Source organism: Saccostrea echinata, unplaced genomic scaffold (genome assembly GCF_033153115.1).
Source record: "Saccostrea echinata isolate AGI-Se365-2 ecotype Australia unplaced genomic scaffold, CSIRO_AGI_Sech_v1 ptg000010l, whole genome shotgun sequence".
Classification (NCBI taxonomy): domain Eukaryota; kingdom Metazoa; phylum Mollusca; class Bivalvia; order Ostreida; family Ostreidae; genus Saccostrea; species Saccostrea echinata.
The window spans coordinates 7,744,721-7,763,745 of NW_026889759.1; the positions used below are offsets into that span (position 1 = coordinate 7,744,721).

General features: G+C 34.1%; 2 protein-coding genes across 3 annotated transcripts; one reads left to right on the forward strand and one right to left on the reverse strand.

Moving 5' to 3' along the window:
• LOC133184289 (heterogeneous nuclear ribonucleoprotein H3-like) lies at positions 1-4,881 on the reverse strand. 2 transcript variants are annotated; one of them, XM_061319292.1, is made up of 9 exons: positions 4,751-4,881; positions 4,071-4,241; positions 3,810-3,953; positions 2,917-3,055; positions 1,855-2,090; positions 1,276-1,631; positions 988-1,123; positions 611-766; positions 1-388 (listed from the first exon to the last, which is right to left on the reverse strand). In XM_061319292.1, the coding sequence occupies exons 2-9, from the start codon at positions 4,090-4,092 to the stop codon at positions 249-251; spliced, it is 1,329 nt and encodes a 442-aa protein (XP_061175276.1). In that variant the 5' UTR covers positions 4,093-4,241; positions 4,751-4,881; the 3' UTR covers positions 1-248. The 2 variants fall into 2 exon arrangements, with proteins under 2 accessions (XP_061175276.1, XP_061175277.1); XM_061319293.1 differs by lacking the exon at positions 2,917-3,055.
• Positions 4,882-8,536: 3,655 nt separating this feature from the next.
• Positions 8,537-15,831, forward strand: LOC133184291 (MOB kinase activator 1B). Its single transcript, XM_061319294.1, has 4 exons — positions 8,537-8,728; positions 12,216-12,382; positions 12,735-12,962; positions 13,558-15,831. The coding sequence occupies exons 1-4, from the start codon at positions 8,715-8,717 to the stop codon at positions 13,797-13,799; spliced, it is 651 nt and encodes a 216-aa protein (XP_061175278.1). The 5' UTR covers positions 8,537-8,714; the 3' UTR covers positions 13,800-15,831.
• The last annotated feature ends 3,194 nt before the right edge of the window (positions 15,832-19,025 follow it).

Sequence of the window (19,025 nt, forward strand, 5' to 3'; positions counted from 1 at the left end):
TTTAAATATTTTTCACTTTTATTCCGAGTTTACATGTATATACACGTAAACTCAGCAAATAATATTCACTGAAATTATGACAATGAACAACAATGCACTATGTAAAATGAGATATTCATGATCTGGAGATAATTCATAAACAACAATAAAAAAACACATATAAATGTCACATCCTGGAGAACAAACACTCTATATGGCTAGTAACTTCATTCAAAAGAGAGAGTCTTTCAAAACTTTGAAAATGTCTATCAGAATGCAGTGTAGTTTGGATTTCCCATATTTCCACCCATGTTGCCCATACCTCCACCCATGTTGCCCATACCACCGCCCATATTACCCATGCCACCTCCCATATTGCCCATTCCACCTCCAAAATTGTTCATGCCGCCTGAAAGAATAAAAATGCATGATTTAACAAAAGACTAAAAAGATAAATATCCACAATCAAAAGGTGCCATGTGCAATTGATTTCTTTCTCCTGTTAACAGCCTTGTAAATTTTCTTTTCTCCTTTCCCTTTATTATTGTTAAAAACATTATGCACTTAAAGGTAAATAAATGGATACCCTATCAACAAGTTTTAAATTTCATAATAAGAAGATTACAACTACCATCAAAATCCTCTGAATCATCAAAATCGTCACCATCACCATAGCCTCCACCCATGTTCCCCATGTTTCCACCCCCTCCATTAAATCCTCCACCTTGTCCGTAGTTCTGTCGTCCAGCCGGGGTCGAATTCAAAAAGAGCTCTATGTATCTGTGTTCTGAAACAAACAAATCTTCATTAGTTCTGTATTTTTAATGCTTAAATTCTGCCACATTTATGATGCATATGCTTATCTATAAACGTTTATGCTTGTACCATACATTATGAAACTTTATGAATTCACACAGATTATTGGGCCAATAAAAACCCCAAAAAACAAACAAACAAACAAAACTTGAATCATTCTATACAACTCATTATCAGTGTTCTGATACTTACGCATATTTTTTTTGTGTCTTGACATAGCTTCAACCGCATCTGAGTGAGTTTTGAAATCGACATTAGCCTCCCCTGTAGGTCTACCATTAGGAGCAAACTCAAACTCTACCCTCACTGGCGTCAATGGAGCAAAGAACTAGATACAAAGAATATTTAAAAGCTTACATAATACATAATCTGCAATATTTTTTGTTTCTTCTTCAGTGATGTAACTGATAGGTGTAACAGAATATGACTACATATATGTCTAAACTGATTTCTATTATGTTGGAATGATGAACCACTTACCTCTGCTATGTCTGATTCTAGGGCCTGGAAAGGAAGCCCCCTCATGTGTACAGAGTGACCAGTCCGGCTGACATAGTGACTTCCTGGGGTGGCTCCTCTTTGTCGGTTTCCTCCACCCATTCCTCCTCCTCCTCCCATTCCACCACCCATACCTCCTCCTCCCATGCGTCCTCCCATTCCACCACCCATTCCTCCATCTCCTCCCATCATGTTCATTCTTCCTCTCTGTTGTTGCTGCCTCATTCCCATGGGACCTCTGCGGTTCATTCCGCCACCTCCACCACCACCTCCACTACCATAACCAGGTCCTGGTCCATAACCTCCACTGAAGTCATCAAAATCATCTTCGAAGAATCCTATTGATGAAAAGAAAAGCAATTATAGATAATTTATTACTAGTGTGCATATGTCATTACTCATTTTTCAATTTCAGCTGAAAAAATTTTGCTTACAGCATAAATTGCAATATGCATTTAATATCTACTCAATTACTCTTATTAACTGATATATCAAAGGTAACTCAAATTTTCATTCTGTGGAACGAATTCTGAAATAGATGAAAAAGATGGATTTGCTCACCTTTGACATTACGACCTCCACGGCCCATGCCATATCCAGACATGCCCATTCCAGGACTGCCACCCATTCCCATGTTGCCTCCACCACCACCGCCCATTCCAAAGCGGTTGGTTCTGTCATAGGGTCCAGGCCGCTGCATGCCCCCACCAGAACCACCCATCAGGGGCCGAATCCTGGGGGTCTGTCCCATGGCATTCTGGGCTTCCTGCATGCCACTTTTAAAGATCTCAATGTATCTAAAGAATTGAACAGAGTAATATTAGCACCTCTCTACTTTTTCCGAGAAGACTAACCATATTACCATACAATGGATTAGAATAAATTTTTGAAAACACTCACATTACCCATAAAGAAACAAACAACAAATTTTATAGAGAAACATGCTCACAATCTTTTACATCATCTTTCTATTTCTAACAACATTAGTTACATGCACTCCTCTTACTTCTAACATGTATTAACTTTGAAAATACAATAGTTCACTCACACAAAATCATTCTCTAATCAACATTAATTTTTTTACCTACAGATTATTCAAAGCAATAAAATTTAGTACGCAAACCTTTATTCACATTAATTCTCTCATTTCTGCTTTTATTCAAATCTGTAAACTATAAATGTTACCAGGCTAGTGTGTTGCCGTGGAAACCCACCAGTCCCAGTTCTCACCTCCCAAACCAGCCAGCCAACCGACCTTGTAGACCCGTCCTTAACTTCCAGACTTATTCTTACTTTGCTTGCTGTTCAGTTTTGTCTATATTTTTTTAATGTTTTTGTCTAATCTCATTTCAATTTTGGCTTTTTTGACATACTTTGTAAATTCCACGATCAACTTTTTAAAAAAAAAAAATACTCTAAGAAACTTTGATGATGATCATTTTGTGTTAAGTAGAACTTGTGTTTTTCCTTTGTAGACCAAAGAGACACAAAAACTTGATCAAAGAGCTGATTCAGCAAGCAAAGAATATTTATTGAATCATTTTCTCTTTTATCCTGTTTACACCAGAGTTTAACCAAGATTTAATCTAGCTGACCATGCCCCAAGAGGCCCTTTCCTCCCACCTGTGCCCAATTCTTTCCTTGTGTTTGGATAAAGCTTTTTCGGCTATCTCCTGTGATGCAAATTGGACGTATGCCTCCCCCGTGCTTCTCCCTTGTCGATCCTCTGGTAGCATTATCCCATTTGGTACAATCTCCAACCCTATAGACCCCAGGCCCAATGAGAAACATGACATCAGCCACATATATTTGCCACAATGTGCAGCAAGTCATTCAATTCTTCAGTAAGGGGAGGTATAATACAGAATTTCTCTAGAATTGATGGCTACTCTCTCCTTGAAAAATTTGCATAATTTTTTTTATATAATTTGAAAATTATTTAATAAATCACTTCAATTCTTAATTTTTTAAAATAATTTGAAAAATCATATAATTCCTTCAAATCTTATTCAGAATTTAGTCCTTGTTCATGTACACATGAAATACATTTAGATTTCTAATTAAATTGGATTTCTTAAGACTAAAAACTGGTTTTCCAGTCAGTATACTTAATATCAGTAATCAACACCTTGTTAAATTCTGAATCCTCCCCTAACTGTTTGGGATCTTGACAAATTCTCATAGAAACTGTAATCCAATGCTAACAATTCCCTTGAATCGGTTATCCCTCTATCAACATTTTCTTTTACCCTTTATCATTGATCTATGAATACTCTTTCAATGATTTAACACCATCTAATGCATCATTAGGCATTTCAGATTTAAGTTCAACTTTAAAAGTTGAAATTCTATAACCTGATTTTAATTTAACAGTTTAGTATACTAGTAGTTCTCAACTTCATATCATAAATCTTTTTCTCTTTATTTTTTCCTCTTATTACCTATAGGGTCACACAAAAAAATAACTTTAACTGGAAAAATGGATTTTAAATTCAGGGCCCTTCCCGTGACCTCACCTGTGAAGAACTGAGCAATCTCCTCTTTGGAACAACCGAAAGGTAACCCCCGTAATCTGACCACAGCCTCGCATGATCCCGGCATTTGTCCTGGTCCTGCCCTTTTTATCACCCAATCCATTTCACTTTTCTTTGATCGGAAAACTGAAATAAAAAACAAACACCATAGTAAATTTCCTCTCAACTCATTTTTCACAATGAGAATTCATAACAAATCATTATAATGAGATTCTGAATTCAAATTTTGTAAAGTGAATTTACCCTCAATGTATCTGTTTCCCATATGTTTGTTATGACACTTTAGTGCTTCCTGTACATTGTGTTCATCAATTAACTCCACAAAACATTCCCCACTTGGTCGCCCCTCTCGTGAAAATGTGAAATGTACGCCCTGTTCTTCCTGATTTCCATCCCCCACTATCTGGACATCTTCTGAAAAGTTTTCAATTTATTAAACTCTCAGATGAAGAAATATGTGGGTATTTTTTAAGCTAGGATGATGTGGTCAATTCAAACTTTGTGTATAATGATACACAATTGTAATACATGTATTTGATAATAAAATGGATGTATCAATATGCTCATATTTCATGAATACTTTAGGATACATTTACATATCATTTTATCTTCCAAGCCCTAAATGTAGCTGATGCTTAGAAATTACTTATTAGATACTTCAATTAAATATGTGCAGTGAAATTTGATACAAGTATATATATTTCAAATACTTGTTTTATTTTTTTTCCTTGAATGTTTTATATATAAACTGTATACAGGATTATTTTCGCCCTGTGTTATTTTTGCCCTTTCACACTTGCAATTCACCCACCTTAGTAGGGCAAACGGGGCAAAAATAAAATGGGGGCAAAAATTTCCCTGTATACAGTAACCATACAAATCTACAATAAATCACAGAATTTTTTTTTTTTTACATTTCTTACCTCCAAAGAATTTGACAACATCAGCTTCTGTTGCAGACCATGGGAGACCCCTTAACCGAACAACACAACCTTCATCATCTCCAGACTAATCATAAATGACAAGATAAAATTACTGCTTCTGTGAATGACACTTGTGAAATGATGATAATTTTTGTAAATTAAAGTCACTATTCATATGTAATAACACCAATTATCAAATTTTTATTGGTATAAAGATGGCAATGATTTTTTTTTTTACAATAATCTATACACAAGGACTCTTGAAGCGAGCAGATTTGCACCACTAACCCTATTTTATTACATTAGTCTTTAGATCCCCTGCTTACATAGATTGCAACAAAAAGGATCTCACAATTGTCCAAGTTCACCAAAATCTTTTAATTTTAATTGATTAGATTATCATTCAACACTCACAAAGTCAATACTGTGATCAGCACAAACTCATAGCCTACACTAAGTAGAATGTCCGTTAAAATGATAGTCATTTTGGCCTGCCCAATGATACAGATTATTCTATAAATGAAGCTTAAACATAAAGAATCTATAATGATTTTGTTTCACGCTTTAAAAAGGTGTCATTATTATTTGTTGTATTAAAGGATGAATATGCACTTGCTTATAAATTCCAGTATGCATTATCAATAAGACATTAATGGAACATAGTCCAAAACAGATTTTGGTGTGTGCAAACTTTACATGAAAAAAAAGTGAAGTAGTCTACAGCAGAGCTTCTTGGCGAAAAGAGATTAAAAGTATTTTAAAAAAAAATACCACAAAACAAAATACGACGCAAAATTGTTACACTTTCATTTTAGCCAGGAAGTTATTTTTCACAAAGACATTTCTGAAAACATGGCGACATAACGCGACATCGCAAAGCTCGTTACAATTTACCATTCTCTAATATCACATACAGCAAATTGTGATCAGTAGGAACAAAATGAATAATTTAACTTCTTTCAAACCACATTCAACACTTTTTTTTCTTTAGGGTATGTGTATTTACCATTTTTACAAGCCTTCAGTCTACCTCACGCCTCGTGTCGACGGTAGTTGAAGCCAATATAAAATGAAGGGGAAAATAAGTAAATTTTAATCGGACAAAAACGGTTTATCAGAAAAGAACAACAACAACAAGAAAAACTATTCTCATTGTTAGTATTTATGTGCAAAATTATCTTCAATTAATCATTGGAAAAAATCTTATTGATCAATCCTTACAAAAATTATGAATTTGTGCTCAATGTACGAAACGGATAGATGCTAACGATGAACATCATGTTTGTACTTCATATCTACTACTTTATTGTCTCAGCTCAGGCGAAGGTAAATCTAGATTCTTTAATGCTCAAGGTTATATGGAAGATACTAAAGATCTGGCCCCGGAATCACGAAACAGACTTAGACATAAGTCAAAATTTAAATTTTCTATAACATGTTTATTATTTGTGTGATAAATCTCTTAATTTATTGATAACAGTAGTTTAATAATGCAATTTTGAACAACATATCTATTTTGGATTGTTTGATTTCAACGTCATTTTCACAGTTTCAGAACAATTTATACATTTTGACTTAGACATTCCATGATCCCGGGGCCTTACCTATTAAAGACCTGTCTGATCTGAAGATAAAAAAACCCCATAAAATTCGTCAAAAACAATATTTTAGGTTTATAAATGAAATATTTAAAAAAAAATCTTGCTTATGATGTATTCGTGTAATTCAATTTAATAAATGCTTTTAAAAAATAGCGAATTTATAATCATTTATCCACCCATTTCATGAAAATTTAACGATCTGGTCAAATATGTAATGACCTGAACACCTCCCTCCCCCCCCCCCCCCCGGAAAGAAATAATCGTTAATAATCAAGTTATTTGATACTTTAAAATATAATTTATTTCTAATACTGAGGTTTAATACTTTGTAACAAAATATTTCTGACCCCCCCCCCCCAAAAAAAAACCCCCCACAATTACATATGAATCACTATCACGGAAGCCGGTATAGGTGCCAGCTAGAAAAATATTCTATCTGGCGGCCGCCAGATCTCTTTATCTGGCTGCCGCCACATAAATAACTGGCGGGCGCCAGTAACCTATCTGGCGACCGCCAAACTGATAATTTTCTGGCGGCAGCCAGATAAAAAGATCTGGCGGCCGCCAGAAAGTTATCTGGCTGCCGCCTGAAAATTATTTGGCGTCCGCCATATAATTTCTGTGTAATTCAATTGAATAATTATCTGGCGGTCGCCAGTTATTTATAAGGCGGCCGTCAGATAAAATATTTTTTCTACCCGGCACCAACCGGCTTCCGTAGTGCGGAACTTTAATCATTATAAATATAATGTATTGACCTAACCAATCCAGGCTGTTTTATATGTCAACCAAAATAACTGATCAATTTTCTTTTAATTGCTTGATTAAAAAATATCTCTTTAAAGTTTTTCTAATAAAATAAAGGTCAAAGGATAAAGCCCGGCATCAAATGATAAACATTTAACACTGGGTTTTGTGTCTTTTCCTGTCGCCTTTGTTGCTTTTCATTTTTGTATATATACTTAAGAATTTTGTCAATTTGGCACCAAATGTAAATGTTAAAACGAGTTTAGACTATGTTACCATAAAATAATTCTATGTTTTTTTTTGGGTTTTTTTTCTTTACTGCTTTTCACCTATAGAGAATTTACACATACATGTACATGCCCTTGATTAAACATTAAGTATGTACGAGAGGTGGAGCTAACAAAGAATGGGCTCTAAAATTAGACCAGATAGACAACAAGCACGTCCATGTAAGTAAAGAATATTTTGAATTGATACCTGATAATTCAACGTGTTTGAGCACAGTGTCCGGCCTACTTAGCACAAAACATGCTACCTTACAAGTCACGTGATGCAATTTAGTATTCACAGAGTTACCTGAGATAAGAAATCATGTGCTGAATTATAATATTTAACATGCCACAGCCCTTGGTTATGTACAACAGAGAGAACGAATGTAAGCAGTATTAATTTTTCTCATATACCATAAGCGCATTTTTGTCTATTAATCTCCTTTTGACACAGCATTATTAATGCAAATGTACAACTACTGTTAAATGGGGAACAATAGACAAACATGCGCTTACTATGTATAAAGTCAAGTGAAAAGGTGAGCGTCCTCATTATCGTACAAAGATTCAAGAAATTGTGATAACCCCCGCCTTTGAAAACAGCTTCGTACTTCGTAAATACATACTTTTACTTAAAGTAATTACGTTAAGTTGTAGATTAGGCGTTGACCATTCCTGCAATTAAAAGAAAAATGCTTGTTTTGTTGCAATTTTCGCATGTCATCCTTTATTTTTAAACTTTTTTTCTTAATTTTAAAAAAGCCTCAAATTGAAAATAACAGCATTGGGTTTACATATTAGTATAAGAATAACAATAAAAGTACACTTTAAATCAAATTAAAAATTTTAAAAGTATGCTTTTCAATTATATTAAAACAATTTTAGTAATTAATTTTTACAAGTACGCAATGAAACCAATTCGATTTTCAACCGAATATTAGAAGCAGAGTTGTCTCTCTTTTACCATTCAAGACGTTTCCGTTTTTATCAGGAATTCTTTTTCATAGATAGCGAACTTTATCTAAAATCCATGGAAATATTAGAATATGTCTGTAAATCATCCTGTATTAGAGTTTGTTTAAAATAATGCATCAGAAGAAAAAATGAAAATGGTGAGAACATGATCCATTTAATATTGTCCTAATCATCCAAGCGTTTCATATATATTTGTTAGCTTCCTGGTTCTTGTTTCCGGCGACCATTTTCTATGTTTACAAACAACAAAGTTGAGGAAAATCTATTAACATCGGCGTAAATATCAGTTGTCAGATAAATTCTGACCATTCTATCCATGATACAAAGTAGCAGGAATTTTATATCTACTCATAATTGCCAATTATATGCAGAATGAGCTTTTTATTGTAAGTTGATGTGATTTGCTTTATTGACATTTGGCTGTTATTGTTTACATGGGAGCTTTTGTTGTATTAACAATCTCTCTACATTTTACCCAGAATGATAATTTATTATTTAACAACTATTTGGAAGTTTGAACTAAATACTGTGGTAGATTATAGACATAAATTTATTTTTCTGAGTAGGTTAGAGACTTCTTAGTGCTGACTAACTTGTACGTACACTTGACACTGATTTATACCCTATTGTATCTATAGCATATATAGTCATAATACTCTGTCTAGATAGTAATACCCAATATGAGAAGAATTAATATTAGACGAAATAATGTATTCTGAATTATAGGCTGAGGAGTATTTATATGCTGAACTGATTGATGAGTAAATTTAGCTTCCATTTTATGTTCCTTCATTGTTGTGATACATATTTTAGAAAGTAGTGATCACATACTACATCATTATAGACTGATGCTCTTACAAAATCAATAAACTCCTAATCTAAAAGTTTATAGTTGACCTGAGCTAGATCATTTTCATCCTAATTACATTTAACCTACAGTATTAGTACACATGCTGCAATTGGGTTAACCAAAAGTGTATACCCTGCAATTCACCTTGTTAGCTGCCTAAAGTTTCATATCACCAAAATAAAAAATAGACAACCTTTTATATATAAATTCAGAACTTGACTGGCTTTCGTGGAAAGAAGCTGTATTAAATTCAAGATAGTTTTAGATGAAAGGCCATGTTCATTTATGCATCTGTGTATCTACTGCACTATAGTCTGTAAATAATTATTGAATTGATTGTATCCAGTTGTGAATTAGTGCATATTAAGCAGGGTTCTCACTAGGATTTTGCTAACTTGAGTCCTAGGACTGAAGATTTCTGAGAAGGTTGCGTCCCAGCTAAATTTGGTGCGTTCCAGAAAAATTATGTTGAGTCCCCCAACTGAATTATTGCAGTATCCTTCCATCCAAACATAAATAAAAATCTTCATTATTTTAACAGTTTGTTTACGCAATATTAACATACTCAAATATATAAACTGGTAATGCACCCAAGCCATATTCTAAAATACACGTGTAATCAGTTGCCATAAAAATTAACTTGGTGTTTATAAAGCTAAGATTAACTGTTGCATAATCAATTAGTACCTAAAGTTGACTGTAAACAATGACAGGTGTCATGTGCAATGAGGCGTAACTAATCCTGTTGGTTGTCTGCACTGGGTGAAATTCACGAGATAATCAAGCCGCATTGTGTATACAAGCAGTAATTATGATTTCTAGATAAAACTCAAGATTCACAAGTGTTTTTAAATTTAAAAAAAGCTGCAGTATGTTTACAACTATCGGAGTTTGGTATGCAACACTATTATGACTATGGACTATTCACTGATAAACATGAAATATCTTATAATCAATCCCTGTTTTAAAAAATAGAAATAGGTACAAGAAAAATTATTTCTTGGATAAACTTTATGATAGTTACAGGAATGTTTCGATTAAATATTTAATCTAAAATCTCCAGTTTTTGAAAGCACCCAAATTTCTTGCTAACGAGGATGCATCCACTCATGAGTTCACGGACGCATCTTTTTTAAGAACCTTGAGTCCCAAATAATTTTGACGCAGATTCTTGCATTAATGAGAACCCTGTTAAGTAGCAAATGACATTTCCTAAACTTGTATGGTTAACGACAGGGTCTATTTAGTATATATATAAAGGTAGTAGAATAGTCTAACTGTGTCTTGGGGACAAGCCATTACCACAGTTAGAATATGTTCCATAAAGTTGCATTCGATGCATTGTAGCAAATTCGAGCAAAGGATCCGCTCGAAAACAATTTTGAAGAATACAAAAAGAATTGCACTGAAAACTATTACCAAATTAATCGTGAACCTCTTTGAGCTTGTATATGCCTTTTACCCTAAAAAATAATCCATATAAAGATGAAAATTCAACTCATTTTCTCAATGTTTTTTCTCGCTTCGAAATTACATGCCATGAGGCATTCGAAACTCCCAGGATTATTCGTAGAAAATGTGTAAATCTGTAGGACAATGAATATAATTTTAATAATTGGATGTTCTCTCTAAATTCTAATATAAAGGTTTCTTGAATATCTATTCATCTGTGCATCCTATAGCATGAACAGTTTGAATAAGGTCATTCCAAGTTTTTTCTATGTTTATTTGTGTGTACCTTGGTGTCTAGCACCCCAGATCAGAAAAAAAAATCAGTAGTCATTAGTCAAGAAATTGATCATTTCGAATAAAAACTTTTGTCGATTGCTTTCTATTTATGGTGTTAATCTGTCAAATTAAAATGAAAAGTAGATGCTAAATGGAGAAAAAACTTGGTAATGGTCTATTAATACATTTGGTGATACACTTTATACCAGGCAGTGCCTTTAGCTGCAGTGATAGAAGTTACATTTTCAGTTTATCTCAAGTCTTGCTGACTGACTAACCTTGTATCATTGTTAATGTTCTGGGTGTTCCTTAAAATAAACTTATCCCTAGAAGAATGGTTTCAAGAACCAGAGTAGAATAGAACAAGATATATGGTAAAGTAGTCTGTACAATATCTATCTACTGTTTGATAGGAACTAGACTAAAAAAAGTGGCACAGTGGTTAGAGTGAGTAGAGCATTTGCTCTAGAGTCGATGTGTAAGGAGTTGATCCTTATGTCACAGTTTCGAATCCACTGTGTGATGTGGAGACCGGTCCTTCAGATGAGACCGTATAATCTGAGGTTACTGTTTTGCAGTAGGTGCTGGCACGAATAAGATCCCTCACTGCTCAAAGGTCATAATTTCCAAGTACAGGTCTAAATTTGCAACACTCCTCTGGGAAGTAATGGTGTCTTAATATGAGTGAAAAATTCCTTGAAGGGACATTAAACAATCAACCAAACAAGCAGAAAAAAGTATTTCTAGAGTATAAATCAATGATTTTGCAGTCAATATGATATGTTTAAGAAATGTGTATATGTAAAGGGGAGGGGGGTGGGGGGCTCACTGAAATTTTATTAATGCACACAGGGCTTTCAAACAGATTAGAAACAGCAATACTTTTACAAAATAGGAGGTACATTGTGGAAGAAATTTTAATTAAATATAAAATTTTTCTCCAAGTATTTTGGCCAGTACAATTTTGATTTCAGCCAGGTACTGGCAGATTTTAAAAGGCCTGATGTACAGTAATGTACAGATAATATAAAGAATGATCATTCCATTCTTTTTTCTTGTTGCAGTAGGTAACATTTGAGGAAATGATTTACCAGGTACATAAAAGAGAATATAGAAAGTATTTGCCAGGAAAAATCTTGGTTTACACAAAATTCACTTACTGTAAACATTGTAGACAGGAACAATTTAAGGGCATTATAAATTGAGGGAATGGAATTATCATTATCAGGAATTAAGATAAACAGAAGTTTTCCCTGCAAATAACTGTTTTTTCTTTTTCTTTTTTCTTTTACCAGTGGAGGCCGTAGTAACAAGACCTTCAAGCCTAAGAAGAACATTCCTGAAGGCACACATCAGTATGATTTGATGAAACATGCTGCTGTCACACTGGGCAGTGGAAATCTACGACAGGCCGTCATGTTACCGGAGGGGGAGGATCTCAATGAATGGGTGGCAGTCAATAGTAAGTCCCAGTGACATTGATGGTACTTTCATAGTTGTTGCATTGTTGATAAAACAATTTTGCCTAACAAGAGCAGTCCTGACTATCAGAGAGTAATGGAAAATTTGAACCTGTGTGTTTATCAATAAATTCCAATCTACAATAATAATATTTTCCTTGGAGCAGTTTATCTTGGAGTTCATATCAAATTTGACCATAAGTATTACAGCCTGGAGGGTGTTTTGAAGATCTATGCAAGAAATTTTTTTTTCCTGAAATTATTAAAATGTATTTTTATTGTATGACTGTCTATTCATCAAAACTGCACTTGGCATAAAATCAGCTTTCTGAAGCTTGTGTATTTCTTTAACAGCTGTAGATTTCTTCAATCAAATAAACATGTTGTATGGAACCATCACAGAGTTCTGTATAGAAGAAACCTGCCCAGTGATGTCAGCTGGACCAAAATACGAGTATCACTGGGCAGACGGACAGACAGTCAAAAAGCCCATCAAGTGCTCAGCACCAAAATATATTGATTATCTCATGTCATGGGTCCAAGACCAGCTGGATGATGAGAACCTGTTCCCTTCAAAGATAGGTAAGTGACATTGATAATGCTTTTATGGTTCTTTGTGTTTGAGAGCTGTAATATCACTGTAAACAAGTTGTAAATACTCTACCACGTATACCGGTAATAGTCAGATCAATGTAAATAAAAACATGGATAAAATCAGTTAAATATAATATTAATTGTAGTGGATGACTTTAATCAAGGCAGAAATAAAAATCTTCAGCAAAAATATTTTGTTATTAGCAGTATATTGAATTTTGTGGTTGACTGTTAACTTTGTTACTTCCTGTTCATGTTTATCTGCAGTCTAAAACAACAAAGGATTATCATAAATTATGAATAGCCTTTTAAAACATACATGTAAATTTTTTTCTAAAAAGATAAAGAAAATATAATATGTTCTTCAATTTTGCTCTCCTGAAATAGGTATACATAGGGTATTTTAGGGAATCAGATTTTAACATTGCAAGCCTTTTAGTAATCAAATAGCTTTATTTGGGCCTGACAACTCAGATTCGTCTATCATTTTTATTAGTAAACTGTACATTTAGCTGCAAATTTATGAATTTATTACATTTTTTTATGCACTTAAACAAGTTTTTTGTCAATTTTTTTCCCAAAGGAGTGCCATTTCCGAAAAATTTTCTCTCAATTGCCAAAACCATTCTGAAAAGACTGTTTCGTGTTTACGCCCACATCTACCACCAGCACTTTAAGGAGGTGGTGCAACTCAGCGAAGAGGCTCACCTCAACACCTCCTTCAAGCACTTTATCTACTTTGTCCAGGAGTTCAATCTGATCGAGCGGCGGGAGCTGGCCCCACTCCAGGAACTCATTGATAAGCTGACCAGTAAAGACCGCTAGGGGTTTGTTATAACCACGCCATATCCAAAATGTGTGACAGGACTAGTCGAATCAGAACTTAACAAACTATTATCTTGTGAAGACATCTGAGATCTGGACATCTCCTGCAGGGATATGTTAAATTTTATTGCTGATTTTTTTTTCTTTTACTATTCTCCTTTATTACGGTATTAAAACCTTTTTATTATATATTTTTCCTATCTTTTGTGTATGATTCTGTACTATTTTTGTCATCTTCATTTCCATTCTTGTAAAAAGAAACAAAAGAGTATATTTTCATTGTGGAATTAATTTTTTACCCCATCCCCCCTCCTTCTGCCCATATAGATATGTGATGCTTTATGGATACAAAATGTTTATTTTGAGATATTGGACTGACAGATAATATCATGTACATTACAAGTCTCATTAAAATGCTTGTTATTTTTATATTGTATCAGATATGCTATAAATGTGGCAAGATTGTCCTAGTTTTACAGTTATTTGATGTACATTGTATAGAGAACTGCCCGGAAGGGGTTACACATGCATTGAAACTACATGGTTTATTGAAAAACTTATTTTGTTAATCACTCTCCTCTCAAAATTTATCAGTTTCAGTTTTAATCTTGAAAGAGGAAGATCTTTCTCATCTTAAATGGTCATTATATGAAAAGGCATTCAAATTCTCTGATTATATGACTCAGTATCGAATTGTGTTCTTGCCCTTTCTCCAGAAAATTAAGGTGGAGTATTTTCAGTATGTATTTTTTGCATGAATGTCAGTACATGTATATCCAAACAATATCTATTATTTAATGATAGAAAAAACATGGATGACTTAAAAAGACAATGTTATTTTAGTTTCTTTCAATTTTTATTCTTTTATTTTAGGATGCAAGGATGACTGTGATAAGCAATGTTACATGTACTGTAGATCACTTTTTATTCGTGAGAACTTTATTTTCGCGTAATTACGCAAGACAGCTTGCTCGCAAAAATTTAATTTTTGCGTATTTTTTTGTACAAAAGATTATATAGAACAATAACCAGCTTATGTCTCGCTTATAAATACCAAATGGCCATGTCACGAAATTAAAGTGTTGCGAAAATTTGGTGATCTACAGTATTTAGACTTAACAATTTATGCATGAAACATGTAGTTAGGGTCACAAAAGATATTTTCTTTGTGGTTTTGTTTTTGGTCCATTTTTATTTGTCAAGACTTTATTAAGGTGCTGGAGGTGAAAGACCACTATCTCTCAATGTAGAAATCACCAGAACTTGTGCATGTATTCACAAACTTGATTTGCATGTTACTTATTAAGTTTTTAATGTATGTTTGTATTTTGATTTTGTTCCCCTTCTGAATTCAGATGTAAAGAAGAGAAGGTTATACTCACTTTTTTGTTCACCCATGTATCCAACACAATGAATTTGTCCTGTGTCGTGTGGTTCAAGTGCTAGTGACCAGAGGTGCTTCTTAAGGGTCACACTACTAAGATGTGGATCATCCTTCATGGCCTTCAGAGTCTTAACTGCTAAATTAATTAGTCAATAGTGCAATAAGTATTAACTTGTATGGAAAGGCTTTTAGATAAGACTGACTGTAAATATATGTAGATTGCTTGTTAATAAGAAATGATTTAAATGCGTAATAACTGAGAAATCCTCAATTTTATTTCATGTCTCTGATACATCATGTCTTTCAAAGGTCAAGGTTTTAGGTTTAATAATTTGGAACTTTGTTGTGTTCCTGTAGATGATCTTTGTATTTAAGCTGGTAAAGTAGTCTTTTCCAATTTTAGTTGATACATGTATAAATGCCTCTCTTCATAGGATTTAGTTTGGTTTTATATCAAGTCATGCAAGTTAAAAAAAACACAACAGAATATTTCAAAATTTTTAAGCTAGCAAATTTCATTTTTGACAAAAAAAGCAAGTTTATGCCAAAAATATGATTTGTGTCATTGCACTTGTTTATATCTTTGTTATTAATGTAGATACATGTAAGAAACATGATCCCACATTAAATCATACAAAACCTAAACAATAGCTTTAAGTTTTTAAACAGGAAACTGGCTGATGTAGAACACACAGATCCATTAATTGCACTCCATGAAAGAGATTATTTTGTAGCAATACTGCAGTGGGTTGATCAGATAGAGAAAAGGAAACATGAGAGGAACAAGGACTACAGAGCCCAGGATTCTGTCAGACTAGGCCCATGGGCCTTAATGGTCACCTGAGTTTTTTGGGCTATGGCCAGTTTGGACCCACCTGGAACTGGCTTTGATTTGTATACATCTTACAGTTTGATAAGCACCCCGTAATCATAATCATATTTATGCAGCTTGCCCCTATAAAATCAGGAGTAAAGGAAATAAAGTACACTGTAAATTTTAATACGTATACAAAATCAATATACAAAGTTTTTTTTATGCATTTTCAATATATTACCAACTTAGCTCCAACCTGGAGCCTGAATGTTGGATATTTTTAATTAAGTAAAGGGTTATGTACTTGCTGTAATCATGAAATCTGTTTGCCCACTTATATTTTCTTGAGAAAGAGAATTTTCGATACAAGTTTTTAGTTGTTTTTAAAAAAATTTTTATATTCCACTTGAAACTCTGATCCTCTACTGTGGTGCTTGATTCTATCCCCCAAAATCTTTTGAACAAACAAGAATCTGCAGGACCTGAGGATGCTTGCATATTAATGACTTATCATGACCCTGTTCTTGAGAAGAAAATTTTTAAAGATTTTTTCCTATATATAACTTCATTAAATTTTGACCTCCCATTGTGACCTCGCCCTACCTTTGGGAACTATGATTGCAACATGCCTGAATCTGCAGTACCTGAGGATGCTTGCATATTACTATGACTATTCATGTCCCTGCTCATCCTCGCAATGTCAGGGGTCCTGAGTCAACACGGCAACGTGTTGACTCAGGACCCCTGACGTTGTGAGGATGGTCCCTGCTCTTCTTGGGAAGATTTTAATAGGTTTTTCTATCTATTTCATGTAAAAATGTGATCCCCAATTGTGGCCCCATCCTATGCCCATGGGTTGAACAAATTTGAATCTGCACTGCCTAAGGCTTCTGACTACCAGGTAATCATGGCCCTGCTGTCCTTCAGATTTTTCCTACATATTTCCATGTAAACTTTGATCCCCAATTGTGGCCCCACCCTATTCCAGAGGGCTATAATTTGAACAAATTTGAATCTACACTATGTCAGGAAGCATTCATATAAGTTTAAACTATTCTGGCCCAGTGGTTCTTAAGATTTTTAAATGATCCACCCTATTTTTCCTTTGGGAGCCCATGGGAGGGAGCATTGCCCTTCATTTTAACAAACTTGAATCCCCTTCACCCAAGGATACTCTTGAGACAAGTTTGATTGAAATTGGTGTTTTTTTCAACAGAAATTGAAAATGTGAAAAGATAATACACGAAGCACACCCACACGACAATGGACAAAAAAAAAAGTCACTTGAATGACTCTGGTGACGATATAAAGATGGGTCTTGAAAAACAAAAAGTTGCTGAATTGGCTTGAATAACCCCCTCCCTGAATTACATTTATGCAGTTGTACTGCAAATTCATGATTAAGAGTCAATAGGAAGCTAGAACACAACACTTTCCTACAATTTTTAGCTGTACTGGTCAGAGACCAGAAGAGCTTATGCGATAGTAAGGTGTTCGTCCGTCTGTCCGTTTGTAAACAATTTTTCAAAACGCTATTCCTCCTACAGTTTTGGTCTGATTTCAATATAACTTGGCACATATTCTGTTTATTGGTTTTTGATTTCAATGAACGGTGTTGCCATGGTTACTTAAAATAGAAATTTCTGTGAAAAACTTTCAAAACGCTACTCCTCCTACAGTTTTGATCTGATTTCAATTTAACGTTGCACACAATTAGACTATAATAAGATACATAATTCTGTGTATCGGTTTTTGATTTCAATGAACGTTGTTGCCATGGTTACTAAAAATAGAGATTTCTGTGAAATACTTTCAAAACGCTACTCCTCCTACAGTTTTGGTCCAAATTCAGTATAACTTGGCACACAATTAGACTACACTAAGATACATAATTCTATGTATCGTTTCTTGATTTCAATGAACGGTGTTGCATTGGTTACTAAAAATAGAGATTTCTGTGAAAAACTTTTGAAACATTACTCCTCCTAGTTTTGATCCGATTTCAATATAACTTGGCACACAAGTAGGCTACACTAAGATACATAATTCCTAATATCAGTTTTTGATTTCGATGAACGGTGTTGCCACGGTTACTAAAAATAGAAATTTTTCTTGAAATACTTTCAAATCATTACTCCTCCTACACTTTTTGTCTGCTTTCAGTATAACTTGGCATACAAGTAGACTAACTGAGATACATAATTGTCGTTATTGTTTTTTAATTTTGTTGAATGATGTTGCAATGGTTACTTAAATCAAAATTTCTGTAAAATTGTTTTAAAAGGCTACTCCTCCTACAGTTTTAGTCTGATTGCAATAAATCTTGCCACAAAAAGAGATTAAACCAAGGATCATTATTCTATTTATTGCTGTTGCAAAGTTTCAAGTCCAAGTGCTACTTTAGTACAACCAGTAGAGCTACAGTCTTGTCAGAGACTTCTGGTTATAAGTATGTTTTTAGTTACAAGAAAGAATCAACCCTTTTCAAGGAAATAGGCAAGTTAAGACGTTAATATTAATTCTGTTGTATGTGTACACTTTAAAAGCTACACCTGTGTAAAAGTCGGGCAACATACCAGGTCTCAAAAGCTCAGTGGTTATAGCCCTGGCACATTATGCCAGAGGCCCTGGGTTAAGTCCGGTTGATAGGAGACTTGATTTTTCACCATCTGTGACATATGGCACCCAACGTACAAATACCCACAATTCCCTTGGAGCATGCCTCACAGTATTTCCTCAACTCAAAGAATTGAAGGACAAATTTCCACAAAGAGGGGGAATATGTCACCAGGTTCACAGGTGTGTGAAAGTCAGTCAAAATATTCGGCAAGGTATGCCACAGGCCCCGAGGTCAAGTCCCGGTTGAGGCATGATTTTTCACAACCTGTAACATACACATTTATTAACAAAAACCAGAATGCTCAATTAAAGATGTCATTAATCAAAAGTTGGAAATCTCCGATATATAGTGGTCCACTTTTGCAACTCCATCATGTATTAAATCAATTAAGTTGGGAAAATATATATT